Source organism: Emydura macquarii, unplaced genomic scaffold, assembly GCF_026122565.2.
Source record: "Emydura macquarii macquarii isolate MOO-44397 ecotype Brisbane River unplaced genomic scaffold, CSIRO-AGI_Emac_v2 contig_719, whole genome shotgun sequence".
Taxonomy (NCBI): Eukaryota; Metazoa; Chordata; order Testudines; family Chelidae; genus Emydura; species Emydura macquarii.
In genome coordinates this window covers 4515580-4531631 of record NW_027130856.1, presented here as the reverse complement: position 1 = coordinate 4531631, position 16052 = coordinate 4515580, and the positions used below count along the sequence as shown (strand labels likewise).

The window sequence follows — 16052 nt, the reverse complement described above, 5'->3', positions numbered from 1 at the left end:
TTTCTAACAGAGCAGCCTAAAAGACTGTGGAATAGTCTCCCAAAGGAAATGGTAGAAGTTTCATTACTTAGTTTTTAAAACTAGATTAGACAGAAAAGAAACTGAAAACACGTAAAGAAAAATCCTACACTGGGCCTGTTGGAGAAGAACTAGAATAGTTGACCGCATAGACCATTTTCATCTCTGTTGTGTTGCTGGACATTTTGTTGTAATTTTGAAAAAAAAAACGAATGTTTATAGGGAAATTATTTCGAAGTGCTATGGGTTAAGTGTAAATACTTTTTATGATTGCAAGGCTAGTTTTACTCTCCAATCAAATGGTGCTGCTTTTCTATAGATGAAATGTATATTTGTACTTTACATGAGAAAAATGTATGAAAAAAATAAGAAAATATCTGTGGTCAATTACATAAGCTCCTTAAATTATGTATTTAATACTCTTGATCAGCAGACTAGTAGTATGTTTCAAATGGTGCTAAGGACATGCCCAAACAAGGTTATGTTTTGCTCAAACAGGTGAACTGAAAAGCAACGACATTACACTTTTCCATTTTTCTATTCAGACTTAGTGGGGTGTATTTTGTTTTAAATTTAATGTGGTATAGCTAACATTACTGATTTTAATAGTGGTAATATATTTACATTTGATACAAAAGTGTATAAAAGATCTCAAGCCCCCTTACTCTAGCTAATACTTATGAATCACCACTGCAGTGCAACTACCTGTGGGGAGAAGTGTGACAATCAACCAATACTCTGAAGACCATTAAGGACAAAGGGAATTTTGGCCAATTACACCAGAGCAAGCCCTTACCCTTAATTTAAATTATTCCGCTATAATAAATATATAGACTTTTATTTATATGTAACTGCACAGCAGCAACCTTTCTTCCTGAATCTCAGCTTAACTCTTTGCTGAAGTATGGGCCAGAATTCTGTCTTTTTCAGAAAGAATTACACAGAGCTGAACCTCCGGGCTATTGTATGTAAAATCCTGATAAATAGATGTTAGTAGTTCCCAGTCAGTTTGAGTTCAAAAAATTAAAAAAAAAACACATTTAATACACACAGAAAACATTGTAAATAATATAAAACATTGAAATTGCTGACTCATCCTCTCAGTTGCTAGTGAAATTGAAATTTGTAGCTTGTATTCAAAGTAGTACAGGGTTTGGGCTCAGCATGTAAAATATCAATTTCCTGAATCCTTCTATGGCTGTCACTCTATAGGGCATTATCTCCCTTCCTCCCTCCCCCACCCAACCCACTTAAATCAGGCAAGAATGTACTAATCTTCACCTCTGTGAGCTCTTCCCCTTGCTCTCTTTAACTGAATTAGAATCCCTGTTTTAAGCAGGTAGCTGATAGGTAAATGTGAGTTCCATGGGATCTGTAGTAGCCTTTAGGGATAACAAATACTCCCCTCCTAGGTGTCCTTCTAGGTTCATAAAACAGACCATGGTTAACCAACCATTATCATAATGGGGGCTCCCTGATATGTAAAGCTAGAATAGCACTCATGTGTATCCAGAGAAGTACAGGGATTGGGACCCAGCCATCATAGCCAACAGCTGTCTTGATCCTGTGTGGATCATCTGCTTAGTCTGCTGGACTGTCTCTTTAATTCCTGTATTTATAACATTTCCCTGCTTGTGCTCTGTTTTGTTCAGCTCTCAGAGAGTGACTGTGAATGACCTGCCCGGTGGATTGCCCACAATGAGAACTTCCTTTTACATCTCCAGAAACAGCTACTGAGCATACCTAGTAACTGTCACACCCTATTTCTGATTGTGTGTCTGCACATGTGCAAAAAAGAGCAGGACAGAGAAATTCAGCAGAAGGGCTCAGAAGCAGAGTATGAGTATTCCAACTAAAATCTGTCTCCTCCCTATTGCTTCTCTCCCTTTTTTGGGTTAAACAAAGTCAAATGCTGAACTATAAGGCATGTGGATTGCGCTTCAGTTTCAATGGAATGCTCAGAATAGTGACCAGATCTGGTCTCTGCATTCCTCTTCCATGGATCCTAAATTCCATTCACTAAAAATTTCACAGCCCTTAGCTGTTAGCAATCACCAGTTAATGTCCAGTGTCATTTTCCCGGGCAAGGTGATAAGTGTCTAACTGCATAAAAAACTGGGTCATCAAGACTTCTTTCTGTTTTGAAAGAATTATCTTCTGATTGTCAGTCCAAAAACAAAATATTTGGTCAAACTCTGGGAATCTTCTATTATGTTGTTAATCATTGCTATTTGCAGTTTCCAGAAAACCGGCAGCTGGTAGTCTATGTGGTTATGCAATTCAACCTGTCCATTCCCTCTCCAGCAATCAGCCAGGTAATGGAGACTTAATTTCCTTTAAAATAAAAGATATATTTATCTGGCAGAGTCACTCTTCTTGCTACTGGAATATAGTGATATTTTTAACAATCTTTCTTCTTTAATTAGATAGCACGCTTCTAATTGTACTTCTCTGTTAATCTGCCAGAAGTGTTCACAAGTTTTAGCCCTTATTAAGTTCTGATAGTTTGTAGGTCAGTTTGCAATCAGCTGATTTTTTTCTTCTTCTGAGAGTAAAGGCCTTAAAAAACTTGTTTTGAAGTCCAGTTTATAATTGGCTCTAAATTCTTTCAGAAGTTAACATCTTCCTATTTCTATAGGATTGAAAAATGAATAATAGCCTAGTTTTCTCTGGTAGAAAATTTCTAACTCTGTAGTGATTGGGGAAGTGCATGGAACTCGGTGTATCTAACTTAGAAAAATTGGAAGCTGAATTGCCCCTGCTGGGATTTGAAACTTTAGTTCCAGGAAGTTTAGGTATTTAAAACCTTAGACTAATTTCAGTGTTTTTTAAAAATAGAATAGATTTCACTTAACAATAGCTGTCTGAAGTCTTTACTTGTAGGGATTGAAGCTGTCTACTCGTGGCTGTACCCATTATTATGAATAGTCCTGCTTTTACCTCTTGCTTAGTTTAGCTATTTGCTTATGTGCACATGCCAATTATGGTGGCAAAACACAATCCATTTGGCTGAGATATAGTCATATTAACCAAATATAGTCTCCCAACTGTTCATCAAGTTACTGCACTATTTGTCCACATGGTCATTTACCGATTGTTCAATAGTTTCATTTGAAACTCATCTTTCATGGTCTAGATCCTTGGCTGTGGGTGAAGAGCACAAAGCACGAGCTGGGGTCAGGGAGATGGTGTAGAAGTGGCCTGATGTGCTCACTCTGCAATCCCGTCTCAAGCTCACTGTATGTAGCTATGGCTTTCTAAGCCATGAATGACTCTGAGGGGCTGAAACATCAGACAGAAATCTCACAAGACAGAGGGTCTCCTAGCATCTGTGTCCTGTCTCCCTCTGTGCTGTCAGCAGGGATGAAGTGGTATGGAAGTCTGTTCATCAGCTCTGCACCACTGGAAGATCCTTCTTTGCACTGACAGCGTTCTCCCAGGACTGGATACTCTGGGTTTACAGACACAATCTGCCAGATCCTTAAACAGTGGCTATTGCAGTGCAAATATACAGTGAGAGAGGTTTGAATTTATTGCTTTTGTTTAACAACAACAAAAAGCAACTTCCAGTCAGCAATAATGCCCAACCTCTGAATTGAGGCCTTCTATCCCCTAGGATGGTTCCAACACACCAGATAATAGTTTTCTAACTTAACCATCAAGTGATGGCATTGAAGATATGGTCTAAGTACATAAGCTCCTTAAATATGGCAGAAACATTGATTCAGTGACACCTTTCCATGATTTTTTTATATTTGATTTTTCCCCCAGTTCTTTCACTTTTAAAACTTTCTGTAATTCATTATTAGATTTACATTTCTAGTGGTTATTTAAAAGGCACCTTAGCTACAGAAACAAATCAATATTTACAGTGCATTAGTGCCACAGAGAATTTGAAGCCTTGTGATTAGAGTTCATTGCTTTTTTATCCACTCTTCAAAGAAACCTCAGACATCAAACGCTATCAGCTGTCATCCTGGAATCAGTGACATTGCATTGGTCCCAAGCGCATTTTATCTGGTGGTTTAATTATTGAAGCTCATTTTCTTTGATTTTTTTTTCTTTTAATATTTCAGAGGATATCCTTTAGAAATCTATAAATTAGATAAACCAGAAAATTATAACCAACAATACTTTAGAAAATCCGTTCAATATATTTTTTTATGGCCATCACAATTGGGTAGGAGGAGATTTTGAGGTAGCAGTGTCAGAAAGGCATAGATATTTAATTTCCCCCACACTATAATTACTGCAAATTATAATCTGTAGGAGCAGCAGTGGTGAAATGCGCTAAATTTAGCAAGGGGTATGTGACACAGCTACATTAGCTCGTCACTCAGGTTCCAAGAATACAAAAAGTGTCATGTTAAAACTTACATATGTGTAACGTGGAAATGCATTTAACATGTGCTTAATCAATTTTGCTTGATAATTCTATTTTTTGGTGAAGTCTGGATATTAACATCTATCACTTTTATGTTTAAACATAGAATCAATCTGGGAAAGACCTCATGCTGGCTATGTACATGACAGCAGTAGTTAGTTAGCAAGTAATATCTTCTCATTAGCAGTGTGTATACAAGACTCTTTGCTCTCTCCTCCTCTCCCCCAGCGACACTTTAGGAAAGTGTCCAAGAAATGACTGAAAGTGCCTCTTTAGGCTGATGTTTCTGTTTAGGAATTAAAATTAAATTTGGAGACTTGCAAGTTCATCAGTGAGTGTATTATATGCTGACCTCATTACATTAATTTTTTGCATATTAATATTTGGGATTCCTTGTTTGTGCAACAGCTTTCTTTTTTGAAAAGCCACCACAATTTAGCAAGGTGCAAACTATCACCTTTTTTGCTGCAGAAAGACAGCCAATTAAGTGTTAATTGCAATCTCTTTCAGAAAAGTATTGTCTGAGTAAAATTTCATGTTCTTTCCTATGCTTAAAATTCAGCTTCATCTACTTTACTTCTAACAGTTAATTGAAAAATCATCACGTCAAGTAATTTGTAGAGAGAAAATGAAAAGACAGGGACTGCATGCCAGCGGTATCTCTTGGACTTGTAATCTCAAATATTTCTTAAAGAAAGTGAATAAAGTAGTTACATGGCAATAAGCTATAGGTGCAGGTAGTAGGGTTCATTACTGCTGTTTAGCAAACTGGATAAATATATTCTGGTGATTGCTGTTTGGAATTGAAATATAGATTTGCATTTTTCTGAAGTGACACAACTGTTACCACAGAACCACTTGCCTGCCCAGGCTAATCTAATAAATGAGAGATGCCGTTCAGAGCTAAGACGAGCTCACATCCCTCTGTTAATGTGGTCACTTCATTACACTTTGTGGTGCTGTTGCCTGTGAGTACAGCTGTGTTTTCTTTGTTATACAGATCTCTTGGGATTCTATAGTGTTTCTTTTATTATGCTTAACATGTAGAGGTAATGTGATGCTTTTCTTTCAGCTGCTTATGACTTAAGTTTTCAAAGCTATTGCAACTTGAAAACGAAAACACCCTGTATTTGAGATGGTGTAGTGTATGAGCATACTTAGTATTCGGAAATTAACTAAAATGAATATGAACTTCAAAGTATACACATATTATACCTTGAAATATGCCTCTAATTACTTCACTTTTGTTTTGATTTTATTAAATACTGTACATCATTAGCAGACAATGTTCATATCTTTGCTGAAGTAAAATTATTGTGGAAAATTTTCAAGAGTAATAAAATGTAAGGTTTTGAAAGAGGAAACAAAACATTAAAAAATATTGATTTTTCTTCTTTTTGCTATTTTCCCCTGTAGTGATCTTTGCAAAATGTGATAATTGCTATTGGGTACTACTCGCACGGAATGCGTTTTAAAGACAGGAAATGAAGTTGCTGAACAAATATTCATCACATAAATATTCTTGCACTATAAATTCTGGATGGCAGGAACCGTCTGTCTGTGGGATTCTGTAAAACCACCCACAACAGAATCTGAATGCTGAACAGGGCCTTTGCGTGCTAGTGTATAAAATAACATTGCAGAGCCTGGAAAATCCAGGTGATGGATTTTTTCCTGCTGAATCTGTATGGGACACATGCCATCAACTTCTGCAGAATCTGATCTTTCATTTGAAAGGAAAAGATGGTTATGGTTTTAGCCCTACAGTTCTGAAGATAACTTTTGTGAGTATGGACCAGATGTAAATCAACAAAGTGCTATCTATCTTCAGGCTGCTCCACTGACTTAGCTGCTGACAGCTCAGTGTTCTCATGGTTTTTTTATTTTTGCCAGTTTTTACTTCTGTTATGCAGAACGCTGTGAGCAGAAAGAAGCTAACAAAAATAATTAGCGAGAGAAGGTGGGTGAAGTAATTGGACCAATTTCTATTGGTGAGAGAGACAAGCTTTTGAGCCACACGCAACTCTTCCTCAAGTCTGAGAAAAGTACTCAGTGTCACAGCTAAATACAGGTCTAACAGATAGTTTAAGTTTAGCATAAGTAGTTAACACATATTCTAAGGGGACCATTCAAGGCGAAGTGGCCCATTAACACCCCTGTATCATAGGATGAAAAGGGGTAGAGATGACTACAGATTGTTATAATAAGCCATAAATGCAGTGTTATTATTTTTAGCGTCTAGCAAAGTTATGAATTTAAGACTGTACTTCTGAAAGTGTTGTTCAGGTTTCCTTTGAGGATGAGAACTGGATGGTCAGATATAGAGTGATGGCTTGGTGAAAAGCATTCCACCCACAGGGTGTTAATGGGCCACTTCACCTCGAATGGTCCCTTAGAATATGTGCTACCTACTTATGGCAGAGTGTGTGTTCAACCTTGTGTTTAGCTGTGGCATTCTTGAATACCTTTCCCAGATTTAAGGAAGAGCCGTATGTAACTCAAAAGCTTCTCTCTCTGAATGCAGGTCTGCACTTAGACCTTGTCTACACTAGAAAGTATTGCCAACTCAAGTTAGAGTGGTGATCAAGAAGCGCTGTAAACAGCGCTTGTGCCTGTCCACACAGCACTCATGTTGCTGAAGTGCGTCTGCTGTTGGTGCTCTAGCATGGACAGGGAGAGCAGTGCATTATGGGCTGCTATCCCATTGTGCAGCTCACCACCTTACGCCGCTAGGAGTTGTGGGAAGGCAGAGGGGGTCATAGTGCATCATGGATGTCTGCTCAATGACCCATGATGCAGTGATTTCCATTCCATCATTTCATAGGTTTCTAACAGTGTTTCATGGCATTTTTCAGTGGCCCCAGTTTTCTGTGTGCTTGCCATCTCTATCTTAAAGGATGGATCCTGCACTGCTCTCCACTGTTGTTGTCAATGTTCTGAAAACATTGCAGCTGGTCCTGCAGTGTATCATGAGCACCCAATCGGAACAGGAATCCAAGACCCCTGACGTGCTGTGTGCCATGCAAACACACAATGCCAGATTACTGTTTGCATTCACGGAGCAGCTGCACACAGTGCCACTTTTGGATACATGAAACAAACACTGAGTGGTGGGATTCCATTGTTGTGCAGGTCAGGGATGACGAGCAGTGGCTACAGAACTTTCGAATGTGCAAAGCCACCCTCATGGAACTCTGTGCGGAGCTCACCCCTGCCCTGCAGCACAAGGACACTAGAATGAGAGCTGCCCTCTTGGTGGAGAAGCGCATGGCGATTGCTGTGTGGAAGCTGGCAACTCCAGACTGCTACTGGTTGATCACTAATTGGTCTGGAGTCGGGAAGTCCACCATTGGAGCTGTGTTCTTGCAAGTGTGCAGGGTCATGAACTGCATTCTGCTATGAAGGACTGAGAGTCTTGGAAACGTGCGTGAAATAATGGATGCCTTAGCAGTGATGGGATTCTGGTGGGGTGGCGTGATAGTTAGCATGCATATCACAATTTTGGTCCCGGACCATTTTACGATGGAGTACATCAATATAAAGGGCTACTTCTCTATGGTGCTGCAGACACTTGTGGATCACTATGAGCGTTTCACTGACATCAACGCGGGTTGCTCAGGGAAGCTGCATGATTCGCACATCTTCAGGAACACTGGCGTATATAGAAAACTGCAAGCAGGGACTTTCTTTCCAGACCAAAAGATTCCAACAGGGGATGTTGAAATGCCTATAGTGATCCTGGGAGATGCAGCTTATCCCTTACTGCCAGGGCTCATAAAGCCTTATACGGGCAACCTGGATAGCAGTGAGGAGTGCTTCAATAACAGACTGAGGAGGTGCTGAATGACTGTTGAATGTGTGATTGGCAGATTAAAAGCTTGTTGGTGATGCCTTTTTGGCAGGTTAGACCTAAATGAGAAAAATATTCCCATGGTTATAGCCCCCAGCTCTGTGCTCCATAATATTTGTGAAGCTAAGGATGAAAAGATTCCCCCTTGGGGGAGCGCAGAGGCAGATCACCTTGCAGCTGACCATGAACAACCAGATGTCAGGGCTATTAGAGGGGCACAACGGGAGGCCATTTGAATAAGGGAGGCCTTGAGGAGCCATTTTGACAATGAACAACAATAATGTGTCTTTGTAAACATGCTATGACTGCTCTCCAGCTTGCACTGTGAATCAGTGTAAGCTGCAATCACCATGTGCAAAAGACAAAGACTGCATATTCTTCACACGTCTTTATTAAATAACAATTATTCACCACACACACAAAAAGCTGGGCTGGAGGGGAGAAAGCAGTGAGGGGCAGTGTGAGCTATGACAGGTGCGTGTAAGTCCAGCTTTTGTTCTGAAGCTGTCTGAAGGATTGGAGTGAACGGGGTACTGAGACGAGCCAGGAGTTTGGTATGAATGCGTGGGTGGAGTTTGGAGAGGGCAAGGAAAGCAATTCTGTATTGGTTGCAAGCAGGGGGCGAGCATTCATGAATTCAGTCTGCAGCGTTATTAGTGACTTTAGCAGCTCCATTTGCTCCTCCATGGCTTTTATCATGCACTTGTGACCTGTTGTGATGTTCCCCCTGCAGTTTGCACTGGTGTGTATTCCTCATTGGTGTATTCCAATTCCTCATTCCTGGGCCCTGACTTACCCTGCTTTGCTGTGTGAACCACCCACTCCTGGGCCAGCCCATGCCCAGTATCCTGCGAGTAGTCGGTCTCTGGCCTCGTGAAGGAGTGCTTCAGGCCAGCCACCCATGGGATAGACCCCCAGCAAACAGTCCCAGATGCAATCCCAGGAATTGCCATCTTGCAGGGTTAAGTGCTGTACACTGCACCCTGCAAGCTCATTTACATTTGTCCGTCAGTTTATCAAAGAAATTGATATGTACCATCTCTGTCACTCTGTGAGGTCTCTGCACACACTCAATCCACATGCACTGTTTTAGAAAAGACAAACAAGTTTATTGATTACAGTAAGATTTTAAGTGAATGTAAGTCAGATTATTAATAAATCAAGGAGTTAATCACAATAAACTAAAAAATTACTCATGCCCTAAACTAAGATTAATATTGCAGTCTTTCAATATATGACGTTAGTTTACCACACAGGCTGGTTGCGTTGCATCTTACAATGAGGCCTCCCTCCCTGTGAGTAGTGTCAGTCTTTGATGTTGCTTGGAAGATAGATGCCGGAGGAGAGCCCCGAGACAAAGATGCCTCTTTCTTTTTAACAAGTTTCCTCGACACCCTCTGGGATCAGGTCTGGCAATGGGCATGATTTTTCCCTCTTGAGCCAAAGTGCTCAAAGGTGCTTAGGCCAGTCCATTGTTCCTGTATGCATGCCTCTGCTGGGCATGGAAACACAGTTTTGTGCTTGTCTGCATCTATTCAAGTGGTGTGAGAGACACATTTAGGAATATGATATAGAAGGGTTTTATATCCGTACATATGTATGACATTGCAGGGAAGATGCTACCACAACAATAATGTTCAGTATGTCATGAGCATTCCAACGACACTGAGAATGGCTTACTTTGCATCAGACCATGCGCAGTCACATTGTAAGGGTGAACATGAATGATATACAAATCACACCATAAGGGTGTATATGGGATACAGCATGTCTCACCTGCTATCACTCACTCCTGGTTTACCCTCCTCTCCTGCCTATCAATTTTCTGATTTTCGGACATTGTTTCTCCATGTCCTTTTTTCTTTTCCCCACCTCAAAGGAATGGAGGAGTTCTAGGAACATCTCCTCTTTGCTTATCCATAGTCATTTTCTTATCAGCTGCAATCACTCAGCAGATTCGGAGGTGTTTCTCCTCAAGGGCACATCTGTAGATGCACAATAAACAGAAGCATGATTGTGAGTGCAATAACAGTATTGATTCACTACTGTAAAATACACCTCTTTCTCACTGTTCCATGGCAAGCACACAGCTAGACAATCAGCTGGGGCATGGTGAGTTGTGCCCTGGGGGAAGGGGTACTCAAGCTGTGGAAAACGTTCTGGGTGGTTGTTCGGGGTATTGATTCAGGCAGATAGGGACAAAATTTAAAATTGTGCCACCATTTTCCACAAGCAGGGGGCCATAGAAGGCGATATCTCACTCCTGAGAGTAAGCAGGGATGCTAGGGTGCAGCTCCTCCATGCGAGCAGCTTCAAACTGAGTTCCTATGCTGCTCGCCGTTTTGGTCCCTGCACAAGTGATTGCTGATTGGGGTGGGAAAGTTTTGTACAGCAGGGGAAGAAACAAAGCAGCTCTGCTGAGGAATCTCCAGCAGAGGACTGGCGAGTACCTCCAGGAAAGTTTCCTAGCGATCTCTCTGGAGGATTCCCATAAAATCTCTGTATGCATTAACACTTTTCTACTGCAATGCCTAGTTGAATGGGAATGGGAAATTCATGCAAACACAGCTACTCTTGTGCATTTCAATCCCTTCAACCACCTGTATAATGCCACAAAGCAAAGGTCAGCTGTACCTCATGTCACCCAGCAGCATGAGCTCAAAAAAATCACTTACCTGAGCTCCCCTTTCCTGCGTCCTGCACATCAGAGCTGGAGGGCTGGGACTGGCTCGAAGCCTCTGAGCTCGAGAAGATGTCCTTGCTCCTCAAGTCACCATGTCTCCTGCTCTGTATCATCCTCCAACTCAACCTCCTTGTCCACGACTTCTTTGTCACAGTTGAGTCTGGTGTCTGCTGCTTCTGGGCTTGCAGAGGTATCCATGGGTCTTGTGGCGATGGAGATGGGGTCGTCTCTGACCCTTATAGAAGTGGCAGGTCTTTGGCTCTGCTCCAGAGCAACGATTTGACTCCATAGCCTTTTGGTACCCTTGCTGCAGCTCTTTGATTTTTGCACGGCACTGCAGAATGTTCTGCTCATAGCCCTTCTCCGCCATTAAATGAGAAATTTGACTGTACATATCTAAATTCTTTTGGCTGGAACAGAGCTGGGACTGCACAGCCTCCACTCCCCAAATGCTGATCAGATCCAGAAGCTCCAGTGTGTGCCAAGTGGGGAGAACATTTGGTAGATCTGTTGTGGTCAGCTGGGAAGATGAGATGTGAGCTCTCCACGCCAACCAAGCAGAAAGTGGAATTTCAAAAATTCCTGGGACTTTAAAGGAGGAGTGGTGGATGGCTGCAGGGCAGCAGAGTTCAAACTGATTGCAAGGGCGGTGAGGATGGGCATTGTGGGACACTTCCTGGAAGCCATTTACCATGACAGGATCAAACACGGTGTCTACACTGACACTTTGCCACTAAAAGTTTGGTGTAAAAAGCTCTACACCTCTTGTCATGATGGTTTTATTTTGTCGTAAAATCACGGGAGTTGGGTTAGTGGAGGGAGGGCATTGCAGTGTGTACACTACTACTGTTTTGGTGCAAAAAGCTAACTTTGGACAACAAAAATCTGTAGTGTACACCAGGCCGAACCAAAGACACTCAACTTAAGAGCCTTTGAAGTGAGAGGAGAGGGGTGTGTGTGTGAGAGAGAGAGAGAGAGAGAGAGAGAGAGTGTGCTTTGGAGGAGGAGGTGTGTGTGTGAGATTGAAAGCAAGGGAGTGCTCTTGTTCAGTGGACAGCAAGAAGGTTGGGGTCTTCAAACATATCGGGTATTTATTAGCTGATAGCTAATGGCGCTCCGAAGCGCTGTATGGGTCAGCACCTGGTAGAAACCCCAGCTCCGACCTCTTTCTCAGCAGATAAGAGGAAGGGACTGTGCTTTTCAAGAGGCATTTCTCCCAGACAAGGCACCATCCCCATCTCCTATTTTGTAGTGGCTTCTGTCTATTTGGCTTAGACTCCAGGCTAGTTGGTCTCTCTCACATTTTTCTCAAGAGTTGCAGTAGTCTCTCTTGTGCTTCAGGTTGGTCACAACTTCTAAAATAAAAGGTGTATAAGATATTGTGCTTATACAACCAAAAGTAGCTTCAAATAGTTCATTCTTTGGACCCACTTAGTCCTTTTCATCTCTTCAGAGACTGCCAAGCAGGGAATAATTGGTGGTTGTTTTCAAGAAATAGACCCATGTCCACTGGGCAGTTGACTGAAGTTAGAAGCTAGTCACTGTGCAAACTTCTTTCAGTCACAACCACCTACTCAGAGTTTTAAAATATATTTTTGTGTGTGTGGAAGAATATTCAATCTACCTGATGTTAATTTACAGTCTATTTTATTCCTTCAGATATGCCTCTTCATGTACGGCGTAGCAGTGACCCCGCATTGGTTGGCCTCTCGACTTCTGTAAGCGATACTAATTTTTCTTCAGAAGAGCCTTCACGAAAAAACCCTACAAGATGGTCCACGACAGCAGGCTTCCTCAAGCAGAACACCCCTGGGATTCCTGGTAGTCATGACAGAAAGGTGCATTTTTGTTTTATCTCTGTGTATATGGTTATATTTGATATATGAGCAGTATGTTTTCATTCCAGAGCCACAATTTTTTTATTTTCCCTTAGTTTCAACCTTCATATTGCCTTCATCCTCTAGACATGAAATGTCACCAGAATGATCCTTTTCATGGTAGGATGTGCAATGTTCTTAAGGATATTGTCTCTTATGTTTACTAATGGCTTGATGTTTGCCATTAACTTCATTTGGTACTTTGAGTGCTCAGCACTTCTGTGAGGCCCCAAATGCTTTCAAACATTTTCTGTGAACCTGATGGGCCACCTCTACAATGTGCCTGATTTTCACCAGTCTCCTTTTAAGTCCTGATGGTCCTCGGGAATCTCTGTATGATAACACAAAGCACTATAAGCATACCAGCTAGTTGTCTGGTTTTATCTTTCTATTGTAGCAAATAAACATTTCCAATTTTCAATTTCAGAACTGCTGCTTGAGTAATACAAAGCAAAAAATGCAAATATTGTATTCACTGGATAACTTCATTAAATCTGAAACAGTCAGGTTCACAGTGTGGTTTTTTTCCCCCCCGCTTCATATTTTCATTTAGAATTCACTATCTCTGTGTGAGCTATACTGGTAAATAAAGAAATCACCATGAATCTTGTTTCTGTATGCACTTAATTTTTTTAAACTAAAAAGGTGAAAGATATTTTTTGTTTTGTACAGTCGCCTGTTATCTTTTCTCTCCCCTAACTGTGACAGTGAAGAAATAGTTTGATGTTGTCTAACTTTATTTTCTAATACAAATTAATTAGGTAATATGTTACATTTTGGGTTACCATTGTGACTATACTCCTATTCGAGTGTAAAAGTCTTTTCTTTCTCAGATTTGGTGGTTTGGTTAATTCCAGCACCAGGTTTTAAATCCTACATTACTAGCTTAAATCTTATATGAAACAGCAGAAATGCTGCAGAGCCAGGGCTTACTGCGATGTCCTCTGACAAAGACATATTATAGCTTTTGCAAAAGAACACTCATCTCTCTTGTGGTATTCGTCTATCTATTTAAAAATAACAGTCCTGCCTATAAGAAGGATCTGCAGTGAAGTATCATGCAGTGAGTATAAATGCATAGAGGCAAATTTTTAAAGGAACCTTAGGCTGGCTCTGCAATTGACTGTGTGCGCAAATTATAGAGTTTAGATGTCTACTTGATTTGCAAGTCAAATCTGATAGTTTTAAATGTCCAATTTCTGTCATTTGCACTGGTGCTTGATTGTGAATGCAGCATTAGAAGCCATTTTGAAAAAAAAAACTGGCTTTTGATATTTTAACTTTAAAAAGAACAAAACAGGTTAGAGTATTATGTGTGCAGAATACTAAACATATTTTGATTTCAGATAAATTATCAGAAAAAGGTTATACTTCATTACTCCAGAAACTCCAGGATATTGAAAAGAGGGCCATACATGAACATGAAAAGCCTCCTTTGAGTGTCTCAAGATAGCATTTGGAGGGAATTAAAAAGCAGCCAACCTTCCACTCCAGCCTCTGTGCATCATTAGCTGTTCAGCATGTACTTACTCTTGATTTTCATGAAAATATTTGAAGTGCACTGGAGCATGGCTTCCCTGGAAATGAACATAGTGACCAAGGTGGAAAGGAATTCAATTGATCTAGTGTAGTGATGGGAAGCTGGGCACAAGAGAGCATTAAATCAAGAAGATGGGAGAGAATTAGTATAAGTTAGTACAATAGATATTGATAATGTATCTTTTAAAATGCATTTTTTTACATACCATCTGCATTAATATTTTGAGTGAAGCAGATCATTCGGAGTATTAGTTTTTGGTAGGTAAGATATTGCAAACAATTGAAAGTAAACAATACAGTCGTGAACATTTTGTGCATTAACCTCATTCTGAGTGCAGTTATATTAAATAATTTTTTTATATTTTAGTGTATTGATTGACATCTCTTACTGCTGTCCAAATTTTGCAGAGAATCCCAGTTATGTCTCTTAAGAATTCCTATCTCCTCTCTATTACCAATTTTATAAAATTGTAGCTATAAAACATATATTTAATTTGTGTCATTAATCTAAAATGCAAATGTATAAATTTTGAAGTCTCTGTCATCAGATAGCACTGGAGGACTGATACTGAGCTCTTGCAAAGTGTAAAACTTCTTGCCTAAGAGATTTGCATGGATACTTTGACTATCTGGACAATAGGAGCTTGCAAGTTTTAATATTAAGATTTCTTCTTCATCCATTCAGATAATGATACTGCCTTGTGCCAAAATGTTCCATTGCATATGTATGGCAAGTACAATTAAAACAAAGTAGTCAGAACATTCTTAGTTTTCTGCTCTGTGTATGGGATTCCAGGTAACACCCGTCTATCCTATATGAGCGCTGGCACTGGGTAGTGTTTTCACTGCAGTTCCACTTCCTGGCTGCCTTGTGGCTGCTGAGACATACTTTCTTACTATTCCTGTGCTGCAGCTTTGCTCCCTACAATGTCTATGCTTCTGCTGCAGAGCTGTTGAGAAAAGCAAGGAAAGGAGGACAGCTACCAGAAGTCTCACCCATCCACTGATTATAATCAGTGGTGTTGGTTACAGCCCTTCACCCCTAAGTGTATGGGGTGGGGGGTAAGAGAAGAAATGGCTGGTAGGTGGAGATACCATACAGCTGGGAGGAAGGACCACTTCCTGGGCAGTGGGAAGCATCATATATTAAGTGGAGAGGTGTAATTCTCATGGGCATAGGGAGCACCTCAGGATAGGGTTTGCATCGCCCTGGGTATGCAGGATTTGGAACACCAAGTCAGCAGTAAGGCCCCCCAGGGTAGGTGGAAGAGAAGAGAAAGCAGTGGGATTGCCACTGTCTCAACAAGGCTACAGGGAGGCAAGGTGTGGGGAGACAGACCTGAGCAGTAGGAAGTGAAGGGTGGGTTCCTTGGGACGTGGGAAAGGGGGGGGAAAATTAGATGTTCCACAAGGACTGCAGGAAAAGCAGGCATACTCCTGCTTTCAGCCACCCCCAATGGCTGGTGCCAGGAGGTAGCAGGCAGCCAGGCTCTTCATTGTATCCAGGAAACAGTCACAGACAGTGGGTCCAAGAATCAGCTATGGAGGAGGGTCAGATTCCCTGACAGAAGACCTTTATAAGTTTGAATGAGCTTTGAACTTTAGAATGCTTTGGAAGCAGACCCAGACTCTGAACCTTTTGGATTCTTCCCTCTCTGGTTTTGGTGTGCATTAGCAATGTTGCATTGCCCTGAAGAAACA

The 16052-nt window shown here is 41.0% G+C and overlaps 1 protein-coding gene across 11 annotated transcripts in view; it reads left to right on the top strand.

Annotated features, from left to right (window-relative positions):
* Nucleotides 1-16052, top strand: part of PARD3 (par-3 family cell polarity regulator) — a 641307-nt gene that overhangs the window by 253458 nt on the left and 371797 nt on the right. For 7 of the 11 annotated variants that reach the window (XM_067542623.1, XM_067542624.1, XM_067542621.1 and 4 more), the window contains exons 4-5: nucleotides 2256-2333; nucleotides 12595-12773. In XM_067542623.1, coding sequence (XP_067398724.1) covers nucleotides 2256-2333; nucleotides 12595-12773 — 257 coding nt within the window. The remainder of the gene's footprint in view (nucleotides 1-2255; nucleotides 2334-12594; nucleotides 12774-16052) is intronic. The other 4 variants (XM_067542631.1, XM_067542629.1, XM_067542625.1 and 1 more) reach the window with 1 other exon arrangement.